Source organism: Molothrus ater, chromosome 1, assembly GCF_012460135.2.
Source record: "Molothrus ater isolate BHLD 08-10-18 breed brown headed cowbird chromosome 1, BPBGC_Mater_1.1, whole genome shotgun sequence".
Taxonomy (NCBI): domain Eukaryota; kingdom Metazoa; phylum Chordata; class Aves; order Passeriformes; family Icteridae; genus Molothrus; species Molothrus ater.
This window is the reverse complement of record NC_050478.2, coordinates 21,886,244-21,907,260: the sequence shown is the minus strand read 5'-3', so window position 1 is coordinate 21,907,260 and position 21,017 is coordinate 21,886,244. Positions and strand designations below refer to the sequence as shown.

Sequence of the window (21,017 nt, the reverse complement as noted above, 5' to 3'; positions counted from 1 at the left end):
GCGGCCTCGCCGTCCCGGGCGCTCCGGGGGCCGGCGGCAGAGTTAAAAAGGCAGCGTGAAGTGGGGCGGAGGTGCTGACGCCCTCGGGGGCAGACGGGTTCGGCAGAGGGACCTGGGCGGTCGCCACCGTGTGAAGTTTGTAAGGGCAAGTGCCGGTCTGCGCCTGGGAGAGGGTAACTCTGGACGTACGTACAGACTGGGGAACGAGAGACTAGAGACCTCATTTCCATCAACCTGGGGTTCCTGGTTGATGGAAATTTGAATATAAATCAGCAGTGCCCTGGCTGGCAGGAGGGCCCGCCATGTCCTGGGGGGCAGCAGGCCCAGCATCGCCAGCCGGCAAGGGAGGGGATTGTCCCGCTCTGCTCTGCACTGGGGCGGCCTCACCTCCAGTGCTGGGGGCAGTTCTGGGTGCTACAATACGAAAAAGACATTAGAGAGCTTCCAAAGGAGAGCTATGAAAATAGTCAAGGGTCTAGAGGGGAAGCCACATGAGGAGTGGCTGAGATCCCTTGGTCTGTTCAGCCTGGGGGAGACCTCACTGCAGTTACGGCTCCATCATGAGGGGAAGGAGAGGGGCAGACACCGATCTCTGTGGTGCACAGTGACAGGAAACAAGGGAAGGGCCTGAGGCTGTGTCAGGAGAGGTTTAGGCTGGATGTTAGGCGAAGGTTTTTACCCAGAGAGTGATTGGGCACTGGAGCAGGTTCCCCAGAAACCTGGTCACAGCACCAAGCCTGCCAGAATTCAAGAAGCATTTGGAAAATGCTCTCAGGCACATGAAGTGATTCTTGGGATGTCCTGCACAGGGTCAGGAGTTGGACTTCAGTGATCCTTAGAACTCAGTATCTGTGACACGGGGAGAAAGCACACCTGGGGGTCCACTGGAGGCAGGGGTTCTTCACAGCTGCTGTCCCTCATGGGCTGTGCCCTTAACTCCTGAGGTGTCCTTAGCAGAACTGAGACCAGATGCAAGCCCTGGCTGGCCCAGGGGACTCCTCACCCAGGCTAAGTGGCCCAACAGTGGGTGGGTGGGCAGCGGCACAGGAATCTGCAAGGGTGTTTCTGTGGAGCAGGTCTGGGCTGATGGGTTTCTGTGCCACCTGTTAAAATGTTATGTGGGACAAATGCTTGTGGGATGTGACTTGCAGTTCCACAGGAGTAAGCAGTAGCCAGAGTGATTGGGAGGCATTTGGAGCACTCCACACACTGGAGCAAACATTTCACCCCATGGTGAAGCACTACTTCTACTGGGGAGGGTATGTGAGGCCCAGTGTAGTACACAAGCCCTACAAGGAACAACTGAGGGGGCTGGAGAAGAGGAGACTCAGAGATGACCTTGTCACTCTCAACAACTTCCTGAAAGGTGGTTGTGGTCAGGTGGGGGTCAGTCTCTTCCTCCAGACAACGGCTGACAGAGCTACAGGATGCCATCTTAAGCTGTGCCAAGGGAAATACAGGTTGGATATTAGGAAAAGTTTTATACAGAAAGGGTGATAAAATATTGGAATGGTTTGCCTGGAGAGGTGGAGTCATCATCTCTGGATGTGCTTAAAAAAAGACTGGATGTGGCACTTGGAGCCATGGTTTAGTTAAGATGTTAGGGCTGGGTTGGACTAGATGATCTCAACGGTCTCTTCCAACCTAGTGATTCTGTGACTTCTTTCCTCTTTGCATCTGCAGCAGTGGCACCTTCTGTTTGTTTTTGGTACTCTCTGCCTTTGCCAAAATGGCTTCCCATTACCCACTGTTGTGGTTTAACTCCAGCCAGCAACCAAGCCCCATACAACAGCTGCTCGCTCACTCGCCTACCAGTGGGATCAGGGAGAGGATCAGATGAGTAAAAGTTAGAAATCTTATGGGTTGGGAAAGCAAAAGCTGCACAGAAAAGCAAATCAAAACAAGGAATGAATTTGTTATTTCCCCATGGTCAGGTGTTCAGCCATCCCAAGGAAAGTAGAGCTCTGTCACGTGGAACAACTGCTCGGGAAGAAAAACACCCATCACTTAAAATGTCCCCCCATTCCACCTTGTTCCCTCCACTTTATATACTGACCTCTTCCTGAAGCCTGTAGTGCTGCATGGGGTTGTTTTGACCCAAGAGCAAGACTCAGCACTTGGTCTTCGACTGTTGATCCACCCAGTCTAGAGTGCTCTGCAGAGCCTTCCTGACACACATCAACCTCCCACCCAACTTGATGTTGTCTGAGAATTTACCAAGGGGTGCACTCAATCCCCTCTCCAGATTATCAATACAGATACTAAACAGCAGGTTGCAATCTCCCAGTTCATTTTTTCCCTTGAAAGGGTAATTATCTTTCCACATTAATGCCTTTCCTCTTGATTGTTGAACTACTTGCCTAGTGCCATCCTGTTGTCGTTATAATGCCAAGGTTCCATATTGCTAGGGTTTTGTACCTCCTTGATGTTTCTTGTAGGCAGCTCCTCTAGGCACTCCTCACAGCAGCCAACTGACTCCAGTTCCCCTTAACCCACCAATCCACTCTTTTATAACACTCTTCTTATTGGCTACAGCTGTGGCCTGTTAAAATCAGGCCTGCTCCTAATCCTTAATAATTGGCTCAGCTGCAACTCTTTAGGGGGATAAGATTACATTCTACACCACCTTCATTTACCCATACTGTATCCCCTTACACCATCCCTGTGTGCCTGCTTTTCTCTCCAGTTTTATCTCTCTTACCTTTCACAGTTCAACTCTATGGACTGCTTTAGAGCTCTTCCTCTCAATTGAATGATTTCCTCAAACATCTGAGCAAAGGTTAGGTGGTTTTACCATAGCAGAACTAGGATGACAGCAGCAGTAGAAAAGAAGGGGAGATCATACTGCTCCTTGTGTTTGTTTCTGAAACATCCACATGGTCTGTGTATTTGGCAGTTTCAATGTCCTGGAAGGTCCAAGTAGTAAAGTCCATTTTGGGAATGCATGTTGTGTGACTTTAATATTTATTTCAATAATTTTGCATTCGGGATGCTTTGAGTTTATCAGATGCAAGTGTTCCAAAAATAAGTTTCTCTGTAATAATGTCCTAGATTTTTTTTCAAGAAGAAGTAAAGGGGTGAGTAAACAGCTTTCTGGAGGACATGATTTCAGTTGGTAATGACACAATTTTTTTTTCATCAGCAGCTTGTAGATGGTAACAATGGAATTAACCAATTCTAAATATAGTGTGCTAAAAATGTAGCCTTGAGAGACATGTTATTGGGAAAAATATGATTAATAAGATGGGTATGCTCCATACTTTTTTTGCCATTAATTTATAGCATCTAGATATAAAGACAAAGGATTTCCTGAAGTCTTTATTTTTCAAGAAGTAAATGCCAGTATTTTTTTGAACTCAGGAGCTACTGAGCTCCCACTTTTTTTTTACCCTGTGGTTTATGCATTTTGCTGTCTCTTAAATGGAAGATCACAAGGCTGCTTTTGCTGAGTAAGAAAACTTTCAGGGATATAAATCCACAAACCTCAAAAATATGTAATAAATATTACAGTACATGTAACAGATGTGTTTTCTCTCTAACTGGACACCTCTTTTAAACCTTTAATTTTCCAGAAATTTTAAATACCTACCCTGAAAAACATATTTTTAAACTTTTTAAAAGGATTATTTGAATAATGAATGTAGCCAAATGTGTGGTGATACAGTAATATGTAAGGTACTCATACGGATGCAGAAATAAAAAAATTCACCTGTTACAATGTTTAGAACACTGAGACATTGGTGTCTATTATTTATACAAACTGGGTTTCTTTTGTGAAGATAAAATCAGTAGAGGATTACATTGCCTAACTGTCCTACAGCCTGACATCTCTGTTATTACAGGATTGCAGATACCAAGTGGTCAATGCCCAGCCAGGTGTCTCAGATACAAGTCTGGCTGTAAGCAATCCAGCAGCCTTGATAACAGACTCCATACCTACCATGAAGTTGATCATTTGACTCCCAGGCTCAATATTCCACTTCCGTGCTTATTGCTGGGAGGTGAATGGACTACCTTAAATCTAAATTTTATGAGTAGACTTGGATCTACTTGCCACCTGGGAAAGGGTTGCTTTTTCCCTGGCTTCCAGAATCTGCAAACAAGGGGTTAACTCATGTGAGTGCAAATGACACAGGTCTGCAGTGTAGGGTTTGCGAGTTCCTGGATACCTGAGAGGCCTCTTAGGTCCTGGACTGCCCTACTGGCAAGTACCACACTCCTGCAGTTCACAAAGACTTCTATGGATTTTTAAACTGTGTGCTATAGGATATATTTTCCTTGGGGAAATATCTTGCAGCCCTGTGCTGCAAGCACTTGGTGTTTCTTTACCTTTGGCTTTCTGTTCCCTGCAGGGTGGGGCTGTTGGTCCACTTGTCCTAGCAGCTGGTCAGTGTGGAAGCAGTTTTGTTGTCACTTGTTTTCAATTGTGCTTTTCAATTAATACTTGTCCACCTACTATAAGGTGATGCCATGAAAATAAATAAAGCTCTTGTAAAAAGTTTGTCATGCCCTGAAAGCTTGTCTAAAAAACATGTTTGAAAAATAATCCAGAATTTATTTGGTAATGGACCACCTCTGGGTCCATTTTTAATTCTGTTGTATTAGAAGGATATTGAAATACTGAAGTGAGCGTGGCACGGTCCCCTGTGATTGTGACTGGAGTGGGTGGTGTACAGGAGACTCTGAGATAATTGGTTTTCTCTCAAGAAGGGAGTGCCAAATGAAGATGTCTTCACCTGCCTAATAGAAGGAGGGGCAGAGCCAGATTCTTCTTGGCTGTACTCAGCAAAAAGAGAGAAGACTTCTGGATACAAGGGACAACAAGCACTAGATAGAAAAGTATCCTCACTATGAGCCGTGATTGAACATGGTTACCAAGGGAGATTGTAGAGTCTCCATCCTTGGAGATACTCAACACCTAGCGAGAGAAGATTTGAACTATGTGATCTCTAGAAGTCCCCTTCAGCCTAAGTTGTTCTGTAATTTAAATGATGGCTCTTTTTTATACAGCTATCTATCAAACTAGAATTTATTTTCAGCTTATTCTAAATGTGAAGAGAAAAAGCCAGGAAATACTTTCTTAAAATCCAGTGGATTTTCTTTTTTTTTCACTGACTGAGCCATTTCTTTGCTGATAGTTCAAGAAATAAACATTCTTTTGTTTGTGAACACTCTAAAGTAGATTTTTCTGACATTAATTCATCAGATCACACATCAAACAAAATTTATAGGGCATAAAATAAAAGCTTATTTCTCTTGAAAACCTTACAATCTAGGAAAATCCTGATTTTGCAGAAGAATTCTTATGTATCCTCTCTTTGTTATAACAGGGTCAAAGTTAGATCTCAGGTATAAGGCCAATAGGTGGAAGTAGATGAAAATATAAAGACAGTTTGGAAATAATAATCAATTTTTTAAAATTGCTGTCTTGTCTTGTAAAAAATGGGGAAAAAGACATTTCCCTAATCAAATATGCTTTGATTTAAAATAAATTGAGATTCAGCTGTACTCCAAAGAAGATTATGTATTCATGTAATAGTTCTTTCTTGTTTGTGGCCTTTTTTTGTGAATGAAAATTAGATTGGCTGTAGGTATCTTTCAAACCACTAAGACAGACTCTGCAGGTTGTTTCAGAGACAGTTGTAAAATAATCCTTAAAGGTAAATTATTCCATTAGGTTAGCGCAGATGTGTCATTTGCATCCAAACTTTGGGGTTGTATATGGAATACCAGCATGCACCTGTCCAGCTGGATGAAGTGTGTGAAAGCTTCCAAAAAGGTCATAAAAGGCTCCTTTTGTTTTCAACAGGAGGATGGTGAGACTGATGTAGGTGAAAACTAAACTACAGGATTAGTTTACAGCTTGATAAACGATGTGCTCTTACTCCATAGCTAAGGAGTGCTAGTGCTGAGTAAAAGATTGGGGTAGAGCATCATGCTCCAAGGGGAAGGGACAGATTGTCTCATCAGCAGCATGATCAGACACTGCTGGTGATGAGTCTGCATCTCAGTTACAGCTCTGACTTAGGTTACTCTCTGAGCCACTAAAACCAAAAAAGGGATTCATTCTTCATGCATCAGACAGTGGAGCTGTGCAACTCATTGCAAGAGGATGTCATGGATGCCAACTGTTCAAGGGGAGACTGGAAAAATGCATGAAAGAGTAATTAATAGATGTTTTATATATATAAAGAAATGACATCCTACTGTGGCTTTGACATCTATTTTACCACTGTGATACATTGAACTAGGTGGTCCTTATGTTTTCTAGGTTCTTCAGATGGACCTTTTATTTTTGTGTATATCCTAAAAGCCTATGTTTTTAAATGGTCTTCCTTAAATCCCTTAACAATTTATTTTGCTGCTTGTAATGTTTGTTGTGGTCAGTGACTGAGCAAATATTAACTAAGGGTATTGCCCAGTACTATTCTACCATCATTTATAAAAGCAGAACTGTTTTAGAGTGTTGCAGGAACATTATCTCATATCTAGCAGATAGTTGTTGTAACACAAGCAGTTTTGATGACAGACTATTGCACCCTGTTGTTTCAATTTAGATTTAATTCACTCTAATTTTCCTATATCTGAGGAGTCTTGTTCTAGAATGATGGTGGGTTTTTTTGTTGTTTTTGTTTTGGTTTTTTTAAGAGATGGAAAAGCTGGTTGCTTGTGTACAAAAAAAGCCAGATGCTCTTTGTAGACTGATTTGCTTTCCATGGGCTGGAAGTGGAACTTCACAACTTGCTCAGTGGGGGAGACTCTTCGATGACTCAGTTGAAGGTTAGTCATTTTGTAGTTGCAGTAAAAGTTAAGCAATTCTGAAATACACATTAGCCAAAATTTTTAAATGGAATATAATAGTCTTGAAAGCACCACAATCTTTATCCAATGTGTCTTCTCCAGAAAGGAAGGAACTAGCATTTATTAGGAACTAGCATTTCCACTAGGCTACATTTTCTGTACCACCTTGAATCAAATTATATTTGATTGGGTGAAAAATTATATCCTCAGAGCTACAATTCACAAGAGTATAGTATGCTTGACTGCTTCGGAAACTACTGGTATGATTCAGAAACAGAACTACACTGAATATTGTTGATAAGCCAGTCTTCAGCAAGGTTAAGAGTGAAGATATGAGAACTATTTTTAATTTTGAGAGGCTACAGAGTATCTCTTATCCAGTGTTTGTACTTCTTGTATCAAAACTGAAATTTAATCTGTGAATTTTATAACTGTGAAATGATGTTTAGTTACACTATGAAGTAATTCTTATTGCTCACAAGATATATCAGCACTAAAAAACTCCATTGCTTGACCTATTTGAAGAGGAACCAAGGCCATTTTCCAAACCTTCCACAAAGAAAAAAACAATTTCATATTCATGAGCATTGCCATTGCAGTTTTACCAGTCCTCTAAATGCAAGTATATTTTCTGGTAAGCTCTTGCATGTTGAATCTTCCTTGAAATTAGGGGAAAAAACAAAAAAGAAGAAAGAAAAAGTTTTTGTCCACTGGAACTACTTCCAAGAAAGTTACTAAGGAAATGGCCTAGGACCGACTGCAGACGCAGACGAATAAAGTCAGGGCACAGCATGTTCTTTCAGGGATGGTTTCTGCAGAAAGTATAGAAGATGCAAACTTTTCTGTACTGGTATCTATGGTATTAGGTTGTGGTTTAGTCTGTCTCTTCTAGAACAGGCTGTCTCTTAGTGTCTGACCCATTACTTCTACATAACTAGCAGTATGCATGTCAAGGAAATAAGAAAAAAAATTCAACATTTTTTTCCTGATCTATTCATTCCTTACTTTCACTAAACAGTGAGAGGAAAATCCTCAATTTTGAAAGGAAAATAGTAAAAGCATGTAAATTTCCTTCTCTATAAATATAAATAACTATAAATGTAACTATAAATACAAGCATCCACCAATTTGCACTATGATTCCACATTTTCCAATGTGCAGTGCTGAAGAGCTGACAAAGAAGAAAACAGGGATTGTACAACTCTAATATAGTTTCACTTACTAATGCTGCCCTTGAAAGGATATATTTTACACAACCCTCAAACTTACTATTATTGAAATTAATGAATTTGTGGCTGCTATTAAAACTTATAACAATAAATTTGCTTTCAAATCTCAGCTGAAATCAGGATCTGGTGGATTCTGACCCAAGGCATTTAGCAATCAGATCAGCAGGAGGGGCAACATTTGAGACTAAAGGAAGGGTGAAACCTAATCTCTTGCAGGATTAAATCACAGTAGCAGCAATAGCAAGCAAGTGCACAGGATCAACTCTAAGAAGGAGTAATTAAAATAGTATGTATATTCTGCAGAATAATAAAAAACTTAATTATTTTACTGTATGTATTTGAAATAGCTATAATTCTTTTCCCTCCCTTCCTTCACCTCTTCTGCAGTGTTCTGTATAAGGCTTCCTGGAAGAGAAACTCGTCTTGAAGAGCCTTTTGCAAAAGACATGACAAGTGTAGTTAATGAAATTACAAGTGTTTTGTTAAAAGAATTGAAAGAAAAACCATTTGCATTTTTTGGTCACAGGTAAAAATATATACATTTTTAGATACCCTGGTGAAAGAGCTTCTATTGCTGAGCTCTAGAAGTAGAGAGTTACTTGTTTTTATTTGCAAAACCTTTAGGAAAAATATGCTTCTGCAAGGATGTTCTGTCAAGTCATCCTAAAACATGCAGTTGCTCTCAAAGACTCTGGTTATTTATTTATACCTTCAGGTGCAACATCTGAGCATGTCTTTTGAATCAATTATAATTGCATTTATTGTTAATATTTGTGCTAGTGCTTGATCTATATGAATGCAGATGGTGAACCATTCATGAAACACAGATTTTAAAGATTGTTGGGTCCCAAGTATTCAAAATAACTGTTCTTATTGAAAATTAAGGAGACTATTAAAAGAAAGAGAATATGAAGAGGCTTTATTTGCAAAATTAGACTGTGTAGGAATATACTTCATGTCAATAAAGTAATATCATTATAATCTGCTTGTCATATACCATTTCAGCAGTTGTTCAAGATAGCCAGTTAGCACTGAAATTAAAATTATGTTTATATTTTCCAGGTTTTATGTACATTTTTACTTACTTTGCTTTAATTTCTTGTTTTGCTGCAGTTTTGGAACTTATATGAGTTTTGCCGTTGCACTTCATTTGAAAAAAAAGTACAGACTGGAGCCAGTCCATCTTTTCATGTCAGCAGCACATTCCCCAAATGTAAGCTACAGAATCATTAACATTATGAAACAGAACCATAAATTAGCTACTAAGAGTAAGAATAATATTTTACAGTATGGTATGCAGAGTAGTTTTAATTTAAAAAAATTCAGCATTTCTTCAGAATCTATGAAGTGAAAAGTGTTCTGAGGTTGATGCAGAATGCATAATATTCACTGCTGCTAACCTTAGCCTTGGGAGAACAATCTCCTTAAACTAATGCTGGAACTAATTAATGCTTAAACTAACTAATCTTTAAACAAAACTTTTTTGAATATTCTGTTATTTAGTATGGCCACTGGCTTAACACTCAGAAATAATCAAACCAAAATTCTTAGTGTAATGTGTGAAGTGTAATGTGTAATCTGTGAAGTGACTGTCTTTACCAAGTCTTTCATAAACCTGCTGCATCAGCCCTGAATATATTTGTCCAATTTCTTTCTCTCTCCTCATTCTTTGTAGGATTTTTTCTGTTTGTAGTTTTTTTCTGAGGCTCTGCTGGTTCTGCTAGTCTTTCTCAGAAAAACAGTAGTGAAGTGGCATTTTTCCAGTCCCTTTTCCCTGTCCTCAGTTGGCATTTGCTATTTGTGTTCTTCACTTTTTAAGGCTTCATTTTCTTCATACTCAGTCCTGAGTATGAGCTAGTGATTTGTGGAAGCAATTGTTATTCCCACAAATTTCCATAATCAGTTGGTCTCTTCAGTCCTACATTAGCCAGGTTTATGTCCAGTGCTAGGTTTTTCTTTCTTTTAGATTATTTTACTAGTTGTATTTCAATAGTAAGAGTCAAGCTTGAACAAAATAATATTAACAGTTATTTCTCTTATTTGAAACTTATTTGTATAAGTTTCAGAAGTACAGAGTACTTGGCTCACTCATAGTTTATAATTTCAGTAAGCACAGTCTACTAACCTTTTCATGAAGTGTTCTCTGTGAATGTTAAACAAATCAGCCATCATATTCTGGAGATGGAAAATTATTGTACTTTTTACTAAAATAATTTTAATGAAAAAGTTATTCCAAGTATATTATATACAACATCTGATCTGCTTTGTTTGGTACTGACAGTCTGCAGCATATCTTGCTGTCAAAAGCATAGTCCTACCTGATGGACACAATGACCTTCTTGCAATTATGGAGATTCTAGGAGGAAATTTTGAGCTTCCACTTGATAAAGACCTTTGGAGAGATACGGCGCTTACTTTCAAAGAAGACGCCAAACTTTTTCAGACGTGTTCGTAAGTTTTACAACTTTGTATTACTTCTGTATTTGTATTTTACATTTTTATTTCTGTCTGATCATCTTAAGTTTCCTTTTTTTCTTTCTTAGTAACTTGTTCTCATTTCTGTTATAAAAAGAATAAGAAGCAGTAAACATAGTTTTTTTTCCTTTGAGTGCTTTTCTATTTGTTTTCTGGTATTCAATCCCTAGATGAAACACTGCTTACCGCAGCAACCACAGCTGTTACTACCTTAGTGAACCTGTCATGGAAGAATTACAGTTCTACCTACCATCTAAAGTTAGCAGCTACTAAAAGGGAATATTCTCGTGTCTTTTATTGTTCTCTGAGGTTAACAACCGCAGCTCATCATGCTTCAGGAACACTGCATTCAGCCTCCAGATCCAAGGTCCTCTAGCCTAACCAGAACAAAGAATTCCTGTGCTCTGGGCACCCAGACAGCAACCGGCTTCCTGTGTCCCAACTGCTGTCCCCACTGGACATTACATGACAGCTCATGTAGCCAAGTGGTTAAGCTTCTTACCTTGGCAAAAACAAGGACACTCTTGGATCTGGGACCCATTTTGGTCTTAGGAATCTGACACTGAAAGATGCTGAAATGTTAGAACTGTATATATAAGTAGGTAACATCATTATTTATTGTAGGTGAGAATTTTTATTGCAGGTTGAAGCTCTTTTTTTTGCCTAACTATTGGGTCATTCTTTCTTTACAATTTTATATCCAACTGAAGTAGGGTAAGGAGCTAAGAAACTTCCAGGGTATTTTCTTCTCCTGATGTTCTGTATAATCTAACTCCTGAAATTTGTTACGTTTTGGAGAAGAACAAAAAACCTTTTTGGTATGTGGAAGCAAATTCCAAATATACGTATCTTATGGAATGTTTTATGACTACTTTTATGTTCACAGATTTGAGAAGGCAGAAATGAATATCCCCTTCTCCTGTGATATTACCTACTTTTGTGGGTCTGATGATAAAATATATGATGCAAAAGGTACTTTTCTTAAATGGTTTTCCTCTTATACTTACACATTTTCTTGTTGTATTACACCCATTAATTAAAGTTTTCTAGAGTCTACCTCCTTCTTAAAGGAAACAAATCAACAGAGCAGTTTCGATATATGAACCAAAAAGTTGATATGGGATTTAAAATAATTATTAAATTATAGCTTTGAAATAGTTATACAAAATGATCACAATAGTTGACATTTCTTTAAATACCTTTTTTAAATATCTTTTTTAGGTTGGCGAGAGCTAACGAGTGGAGATACTTCCTTTTATGAGCTTCCTGGAGATCACCTTTATCTGCTGAGACCCTCTAATGAAAGCTTCTTGATAAAACACATGACAAGAAGCATAGAAAATGGTCTATGAGTATTTCTCTCAATTTTAATAGCAGAATGTGTAAGGTTAGCCCACAGCAATTTGTAATAAATAACTTCTTTCTCTACATTGCAGTCATGCCTCAAAGTTGTTCTGTTCCTCTGTAATCCTTTATAAGGGGGTGTTTTCCTGATGTTTTGAAAACAAACATTGGCTTTGGGTCTTAAAAAAGGTTTCATCTTTTCCTTCTTCTCTTACATGTGTACAAACTCTTCACTTTATTCCATAACCCTGTTTGCAAAAAAATTATGTCTATGTTATTTTACTGTTAGAGCTTCTTTTTGTCTGCTCCTGTCAAAATGCTAAATATAATTTGATACCCACAAAAATCCATAATTCTCACAGAAAGCTTCATTTATTCAGTTCAAATTTATTTAGATTAATATACAAGCTAGAAATAGATTATATATGTAAATACCCTTTACAGTCAAACAGCTTATGCTTAGAAGATATTAGTGTCAGACCTCACTGAGGAGTTAGTATTGCATTTTTCTCAACAGAGTTAGTTCATTAGCTACTGAAGAGTTAAGTATTAGTGGGAATTATTTTGAATATTCTAGATCCCATATTTTTCTACCATTGCTCTTGCTTTAGAGATATAGGCATTCATGGCATCCTCCTTTGATAAACCTGCAAAGGAAAGTAGGAGTCATTATCTTTCTCATTTGTCATCCTATAAACTTGACTACAGGATGTAAATTTAATTGGTGTAACACCTTTTTTCAGGTTCCATGCCTCCCATTTGGCTTTGCCTTTCAAATCTAGCATTCCTGGACATTCTGTCAAAATAAATGCATAGCTTTGGTTATCATGCAGATTTACATCACATTAGATTGATTTTATCAAGATATGTGAGTAAATATGAAGTATATCTAGTAATACCAATATTAATATCTCCAACAGTAGCCTGTTTGTAGAATCCATATAGTTCCTTCAGTTCTTCATCAGTTGGTCTTGTTTTTAATTTTTTTACATCTTCTGCAGCACCATCAAAGTCAGCCTGATGAAAGAACAGAAAGGGTTCTCCTCTCAAGGGGTGTTCTTAAAACATGAGTTATATGACACACAGTAGTATCATTAGATATTCTCAATGACTCACTTGAGTTTAGAAATCAGACAAGGCTTCTTCCCATGAAAGAAGCTTCATAAATGTGTACGTTGTTAGAAAGGGATATAGGGTTGTATGGTTGATAGGGGCAGCCTCCACAATTTATGTGGTGTATATGTCTTTTACAGTCACACTGCAGGTATGAAGCCATTCACTGAACTTTACATCCCACAGTAATCTCTGAATTGTTTTGACCCTGCCTACACTGTGTTGGCTCAATTGGTGGAGCTCAAATCCCCTCTGAGTGGTACTGCCCAATTCACCCTCCATTTCCTATGCTCTGCTGATAGGGAAGTAGGTGATCAACAGCTGGCACAGAGGTACCTCATGGAGATGAGCTACTGCAGGACCAACTTCCACAGCCATCTCTGAAATACAGGAGAGCACCAGAGTAAAGTGTAAATTTACTCCTTTCATCACTGTGAATCACACACATCAACCTGAGGCTGTAGCCATTCTCGCTATAAAGCAGGTCTCAGGCTAAGGTTTGGAGTTCTGTTTCATGCCCAGAACATTTCAGAGAGAGACAGATTTTGTATAGTGACTACAGACCCATCAGGATACCACACTACTTGATTGAAGACTGATACAAGCACTTTAATATGCTATATGCTGGTTTCAACAATTATTTTAGCTTTTGAGTTGGATCTGCTTTTACAGAAGCATTTACAGAAGCACAGTATATCCTGCACAAATACTTAAAATGTACAAAACCAGGGTATTGGTTTTGTATGGCCTGGTTTTTGGTAGTTGGGGCTGGGGGGGCCTACAAGGGTGGCTTCCGTGAGAAACTGCCAGAAGCTTCCAACATGTCCAGCGGAGCCAATTCCTGATGGCTCCAAAGATGGATGTGCTGCTGGGAAAGGCCAGGCCGATGAGAAATGGTGGTAACACCTCTGTGCTAACAGATTTAAGGAGGAAAATAAACAAGGAGTGGTTGCACAATTGTAAGTACGGCCAGAGAAGAGCAGAGCGAGACCGTGAGAGGAGCAGCCCTGCAGACACCGAGGGCAGCGCAGGAGGGGCAGGAGCTGCTCCAGGCGCCGGGGCCGAGATTCCCCTCAGGCCGTGGGGCAGGCAGGGGGCAGCAGCTGTGCCCCTGCAGCCCATGGAGGCCATGGGGATGCAGGGATCCACCACAGCCCCTGCAGGAGCCCCAGGCCCGAGCATGTGGATGCCTGGGAGGAGGCTGTGATCCTGTGGGAGACTCCTGGAGAAGGGCCCTGCTCCCAGGCTGGAGCAGCCTGTCCTTGAAGGACTGCACCCCGTGGAGGAGTGACCCACACTGCAGCAGCCTGGGGAGGGCTGTTCCCCATGGGATGGACTCACACTGCAGCAGCCTGGGGAGGGCTGTTCCCCATGGGATGGACTGTTCCCCATGGGATGGACCCACACTGCAGCAGCCTGGGGAGGGCTGTTCCCCATGGGATGGACTGTTCCCCATGGGATGGACTCACACTGCAGCAGCCTGGGGAGGGCTGTTCCCCATGGGATGGACTCGCACTGCAGCAGTCAGAGGGAGCTGCTGCTCGTGAGATGAGCTCACATTGGAGAGGTTCACAGAGAACTGTCTCCTGTGCCACCCCACGGTGCAGCAGGGGAATGACTCCTCTCCCTGGGCAGCAGGAGAAGCCATGGATCGTGAACTGACCACAACCCCTATTCCCTGTCCCCTTGCACTGCTGGGGTAGAGGGTAGAGCTGAGAAGGGAGGAAGGTGTTTATAAGGGCTTATTTCACTTCTCATTATCCTGCTCTGATTTTGTTAGAAATAAATTCACTTTATGTCTCTAAGTTGAGCCTGTTTTGCCCTCAATGGTATTTGATGAGCAATCTCTCTCCTGGTTCTTAACTCATAAACCATTTGTTAAAACATTTTCTCTCCTCTGTCCAGCTGCAGGAGAGTGACTTTGGTGGGTACTGGCATTTAGCCAGCATCAAGATACTACTTCAGCTTCAAAGTTTGTGTAAAAGTCAGCAATGATTTCAGCATGACAACTGTGGCTCTGTTTACATCACTGAGATCCTGGCATTACCTCAGAAGTCTGCATTGTGCTTCTTTATACCACCTTTCCCTTTAGTTACAGAAAAGATTTGATTTTTTTTTAAAGAAAACCTAATGCATGTTTATCTCCTTAACTGATGCCTTTCTCCTGGGCAAGTGACTGTTCTGGGTGGGTCAGGTGATGGAAATAAGCAAATATGAATGAGAGCTAGGTTCACCACTGCATTCTGTATTTAAACAGAGAGAAACTACAAGAGAAATGTTATTTCTCTTGTAGAAGGAAAAATGAGTAGTAATTTAATTAGAGAGTGATGTTCAAGCATATTTCCTCACAGAAAGGCCCCTCCCTGGAATCATGAAACTACATATTCACTGACCTAAGGACATGCCAGCTGGAGGCAGGAGCAGCAGGCAAAACAGGGTAAGGACAGGTAGCACTGCAGCTTCCTGCACAGAAACTTGGCCACTCTACCACCAAGTGAGTCACCTCTGCCTCCTGAGATGGAATTCACTTTTTATTTTGGTCTGGAAATTTAGTTTGGCTAATGAGATTTGCCAGACACAAACTTTTGAGGAATTTCTGATTTTTTTGCAAATTTTGAATTGCTGTATGAAACTCACAAAGGGAAAGCACAAGCCTTCTAAGAACAGAAGTGCTCGCCACAGGAGGATGTACATCTGGAACAGCAGTGTTGCAACAAGGAACAGCAGGCAGAGAGGTGCATTTAAAAGGAATGTTTTAAAAAAAATCATGATGTGTGATTTAAAAGGCATTCTAGCTCCCTGCAAAACAGCAATTAAATCTTGACTATTCTTTAAACTGCAGCTGTAAATTCACAGGACATTAGATGGAAAGGATTCATGCTGACAATACACATCTCTAGGTCTGTGAGTTCATAGCACCCTCGAAGTGAAATGAAAAGACCAAACTCCTGCAGCAATGCAGATGCTTTTTAACAAATAATCTTTCAACTCAGTGAGAACCTTAATGTTTGCATAAATGACAAGCAGAAGTGTCTGGGAGATTCCCACCAAGGCCTCCCAGAACCAAATGCCCAGTAGTGGAGGGAAGAGTACAGAGAAGAATTGGTGTGCTAAAATTGAAAATTACTGTTTTAAGTTTGAGAAATGCTGCTGTTCTATTTTGAATATAACAATTCTTCTGAGAATTAGGCAGATTCCAATTGTCATTTGTCTTCTTAAAGATCTGACACTTGGTCATTCAATAAAGTATATGATCTGGCAGTTTCTGCACTAAATTCTAGATTAAATTAATTCCAACTTATATTTTTAAAGCTAGAACTTTGTATACTGAAACATGTAGTTACTTATGTAGTTTGTTCCTGTTTTAATAAAAATAATTCTCAATGTTACTAAAATGCAACTATACCATAGAACCACAGAAAAACATGAAGATTTAAGTCCAACCTTTTGTGTCTGATTTCTTTTAAGAACACTGTAGATTAATTTTTTTAACCAACCAAACATTTGAGAGTGCTGCAAAACAAATACAGGATTTTTCTAGAATAAAAAAACCAAAAGGCTCAGAATACATTCATATGTTATGTATATATGTTATTTGTAATTTAGATAAACCAAAATTGTCTGCTCTAGACTACATATAAAAGCTGAATCAATAATGTTGAAATGGCTTCACAGTATCCCTTCTCAGGTTTTTTTTTCAGTAATATTAATATTTGCTTTCATGAAAGTCTTGAAATTTTAATTTTTCTTCTTATGCTGTATTGTCTCTTGGTCTCCTTCTGCACAGCAACTGTACCTGGATTTGCTATGATCACCTGACATACTTCAACAAGTTCAGATGTTAAGCTCAGTTTTAATTTTTCACCAAAAATTGCTGAGGCCATAGTAAGTAATTAAATAACACAATTCTTCCTTTCAGCAGCAAACCCAGAATGGTGAATCCATGTGTTTGGGGCCAGGAAGTCACACCAGCACAGGCAGAGAATTTGGGGTTTGGGGCAGAAGCACCTTGCCCTGTGTCTTAGGCACAGCATGAGTGCCTCCAGCCTGGGAGCAGGGAGGGGACAGACACACTGCCACAAACAGGAGTCTGAACTCACAGCCCCTGTGAGACTCTCATGGGGCTTTATTTGACAGTCGGGTGCCTTATCCTTCCATGAACACAGGCCTGTTCCACTTTGTGCTCACCTCGGGGAAGAGGCAGGGACGTGGGGATGGCAGAGGAGCTCACATGCTCTGAATTGACATCCCAGCCTGCCCCTGGGTCACTGCAGCCGTGCCACGCTGCTGTGCAGTGCTCCAGGCACTGCAGCTTCAGCATGAGGGCGTTTTGGACTGGGGTAGCAAGGCAGGTCAAATGACACAAAAACTCCTATGCACTAACAACAGTGTTTGTAGTAGATGTACAGTATTTATAATGGAGAAGCATTTAACGAGGGGAAACAAAATTAGCAATGCAAACTACCACCAAGGAATTAAAAATAGTGGTTCAAAGAAACTGGAATTGTACATATTTGATGCTCCTCAAAGCAAAGCATTTAAAGTCACATTATTGGTACAGATGTATAAAAGGGATGGACATTCACTTACGAAAATAAATGTGATGACCTACTGCTCAAGGGTTTTTTATAGTTACAATTTTATTAAAATAAATATTTCATTATTAATCCAAATATCAGAAATGTGACATTCTTGACTATAACTATGACTGACTCCTCCATCACAGACATCTCTTAGTATTATCCAAATTTGCACAGAGGTGCAAACAATAGTAAGACTCTGTTAATTGTAAGATTTAAAATTCGTATCAATAATAAACCATAACTAGGTTGCCACATTGTTTAAAGTTTAAATAAGTTACAACTGCATGTGAGTTTGTGCCAGCACTGATGTACAAGGACCATTCAGATCTGTGGAAATCTTTCACAAGTCTGGAATTGTTTTCTGATCTAAACTTCTGTCCTGATTTTGTCTGGGGTATAGTTAATTTTCTCTCTAGTACCCGTGCAGTGCAGTGTTTTGGATGCAGGATGAGAATAATGTTGGTAACACTGGTGTTTTGGTTGTTGCTGAGTAGTGCTTGCCCTGAGCCAAGGACTTTTCAGTATCTCATGCCCTGAACACGAGGAGCTGCACAAGAATCTGGGGAAAGGGGGGGAACACCTCTGGGACAGCTGACCAAACTGGCCAAAGGGATATTCCACACCACAGAACATCCATGCCCAGGGCAGAAACTGGGAGGAACTGGCCAAGAGTTGGCCACTGATTGCTGCTCAGGGATGGGCTCAGCCTTGGTCAGTGGGTAGTGAGCCATTGTATTGTGCATCACGTGCTTCTCCAGGGTTTAACTGCACATGCACTCTCTCTCTCTCTTTTTCTCTCTCTCTCTCAATACTATTATCACAGTATTATATTTTACTCATTTTAAAAATCATTAAACTATTCTTATCTCAGCCCATGAGTTTTTGCTTCCTCCCCCTTCTCCTCACTGCCAATTCTCCTCCCCATCCCACTGTAGGTGAAGCAGGTGACTGCATGGTACTTATTTGCTGGGTAGTGTTAAACCATGACAACGTCACAGTAAGAATGAACCAGAAGCCCTGTTCAATTGTACAAGACAAAAGTTAAGGAAACCATTAAGTTAACCACCTTATTTTCCTATAATTTTATTCTATTTGCATCTAGAGGCGAGTATCACAAGATAGTTTAAAGATTTGTAAAGGCATATCTTACAGAGCAAGAAAGGTGCAGAAATGAAATTATATACTAAATCTTTTGTTCTTTATCCTCCTCTTGCCAATCATTCTGCACAGACTGTTGCTTAGGATTTGCCTGCTTACACAACATGCTTATGAGCAGCCAGCCTGTAAAAATATAATTTTCTCTTAATCATGTGCCGATAAAATTCCCTTTAACTCCTCGAATAAAAAGCATAAAAATATGTACAGACATAAACATATACATGTGCCTTAAAGATAAAAGCACAAATTATCAGACCATTATCAGACACTGTCTTTTTGTGAAGAAAAAAGCTTGAATGAATTCTTCATTTACAGCAGAATATTTTACCACTTTGCAAAACTTAAAAATATTTTACAGCCTCACTAAAGAGAACATTATTTTATTCATTTGTCCTCATTCCCATAGAGCTAGAATCAGTAAATTTATGGATATGATTGGTAACTGTCAACCAAACCAATGTGGACAGACAAGCTCTATAATGTCTAATGCAGAATGCATATGGCATCTTAAAATTTCAACCACTGATTTTTATGTTTAAGTGTAACTGTATGCAGCTATGGAACAGCATATCATACTGCCTTCAGCTCTTTCTTATAATTTATGGCTCATTGCTTAAATCATCAGGCTAATAAATTCACTTGCTAGACTGAGTTCAAGGCAGAATAAAACAAGCTGATTTTTCAGCAATTATTAATTATGCAAAGGTAGTGTTTTGTTTGGGATTTGGCAGTTTTGACCCACCTAAGAAAGAGATTTCTTCTTAGCTGTAACACAGCACAATGAAACCTCTGTGCTATTCAGCATAATTGCAGCTCAGAAGAAAATTGCTAAGCTGCTGGCAATGCACTCCCTGCATCTAGGTCAGAGCATTGTGCTGCTCACTCTGTGCAAAATGCACACTAACTAAGCTGAGGCAGACATAATGAGACAGGGATAGAAGAGCTTGCAAATCTTGAAAGTGAAAGGGATAATAGGAAAGCCTAAAGAAGAAAATCAGCTTAATCTATCAGGACATGGCCAAGACAAGGGAAGTATTCATAGTTTCCCACAAAGGTAGGAGGCTAAAAGCCAGCAATGAAGATAATTTCCTCAACAGCTATTTAAAGCTGCAATCAGAGAGTACATAAAAAGAAGCTCTCTGTCTAGCTAGAAGGTAAGTAGAAGCTCTCCTACCAAAACACAAACCTATCAAAATGTAGCAGTCCAAAGATGCATGCACCCTAAAAAATCCACACAACTTATTCAAAAATTATTTACGCTTCCCAAATGCACATATAGCACTGTCTCAGTGTTAAAAGTTTCCCTCCTCCTTTAACAGCTCCAAGCAACCAGCTAGATCCTAAAAACCTAAGTATGTATCTGCCTTTCCATGTCTAACTCAGTCCTAGCAAACTCAGATGCACGCCTGAAGAAACATAATTCATGCATACTCTGAAAAGGTAAAATTACATGACCCATGAAAAAAAAGAAAATCCAAAATATTACATGACCCATTAAACAGTTCAAATTAACCAGCTTGCTTCTCATCCTCCACTCGTGAAAAGTAATGCACTATTTAACCTCCAAGGGCTCAGGCAGATTTCCCTTGCCACAAGGTAACCTTGATTCTGCAGTAAAAATCTTTACGCGGAAGAAATACCACAGTCTCCATCACGGCATCACACAGACGCACAGCGCATCCCTGTGCTCGCCTCTGTCTCCCCAGATGCAGAATTGCGTACCTGAAGAGTCATGATGCTGCGGGGATGCGCAGGGAACGGCCTCGCTCCTTCTCCTCGTGGCGGGGACGCGGCGCTTCTGCCAGTCGGCTGCGGCGGCGCTGGGACGGTGCCGTGAGCTCAGCCCGGCAGCACACGGGGGGGACTCGCTGCCGCCGCGCCCCTCGGCCCCCGCCGCGACACCCAGCGGGACCGGGAAGGGGCGGTGGGCAGGGAGCGCTAAGCCCCCGTGGGTTCCGCTGAAAGCCTGAGCTCCAGCCACACCACTGAGGATTAGGCTGCCAGGCTGAGAGCAGAGAGATTCCCAAGCCGTTTGTTTGACAAAGGAATTTCTTGAGTGATTTGAAGTGCAACCAGTCCAGTTACTGGAAATGTTCCTTCTGCCGCAGTGCCTGCCCATGTCCATGTCCAGCCAACCTGGGACCTCGCACCCTTCAGGTGCAGCTCTGAAAAACACGAGGGTCATCTCAAGGATGCCTCACGCAAGTGGCTACACACACAAAATACACTGTGAATGCTGATTTTCAATTTGGTCTACTAAGTATAGAATAAAAATATTAAATCAATTGATAAACTACCCTACAAGTGTAACCAC

At 40.4% G+C, this 21,017-nt stretch overlaps 2 protein-coding genes across 2 annotated transcripts; one reads left to right on the top strand and one right to left on the bottom strand.

Moving 5' to 3' along the window:
* Positions 1 to 3: 3 nt before the first annotated feature.
* OLAH (oleoyl-ACP hydrolase) lies at positions 4 to 11,933 on the top strand. The gene is made up of 7 exons (XM_036402586.1): positions 4 to 185; positions 6,649 to 6,780; positions 8,418 to 8,556; positions 9,144 to 9,243; positions 10,312 to 10,481; positions 11,392 to 11,477; positions 11,727 to 11,933. Exons 2-7 carry the CDS (start codon positions 6,651 to 6,653, stop codon positions 11,855 to 11,857), a joined length of 756 nt encoding a protein of 251 aa, XP_036258479.1. The 5' UTR covers positions 4 to 185; positions 6,649 to 6,650; the 3' UTR covers positions 11,858 to 11,933.
* Positions 11,934 to 12,216: 283 nt separating this feature from the next.
* ACBD7 (acyl-CoA binding domain containing 7) lies at positions 12,217 to 20,687 on the bottom strand. The gene is made up of 4 exons (XM_036402604.2): positions 20,426 to 20,687; positions 12,749 to 12,866; positions 12,583 to 12,645; positions 12,217 to 12,496 (listed from the first exon to the last, which is right to left on the bottom strand). Exons 1-4 carry the CDS (start codon positions 20,435 to 20,437, stop codon positions 12,423 to 12,425), a joined length of 267 nt encoding a protein of 88 aa, XP_036258497.1. The 5' UTR covers positions 20,438 to 20,687; the 3' UTR covers positions 12,217 to 12,422.
* Between the last annotated feature and the right edge of the window lie 330 nt (positions 20,688 to 21,017).

Coding starts and splice junctions, on each gene's coding strand:
- ACBD7 (XM_036402604.2), bottom strand. Junction 12,646..12,748: donor TGTTGGAGATATTAATATTG/GTATTACTAGAT, acceptor TTATTTTGACAG/AATGTCCAGGAATGCTAGAT. Junction 12,497..12,582: donor GGCATGGAACCTGAAAAAAG/GTGTTACACCAA, acceptor TTTCCTTTGCAG/GTTTATCAAAGGAGGATGCC.
- OLAH (XM_036402586.1), top strand. CDS start 6,651: ATGGAAAAGCTGGTTGCTTGTGTACAAAAAAAGCCAGATGCTCTTTGT. Junction 9,244..10,311: donor CAGCAGCACATTCCCCAAAT/GTAAGCTACAGA, acceptor TGGTACTGACAG/TCTGCAGCATATCTTGCTGT. Junction 10,482..11,391: donor AAACTTTTTCAGACGTGTTC/GTAAGTTTTACA, acceptor TTATGTTCACAG/ATTTGAGAAGGCAGAAATGA.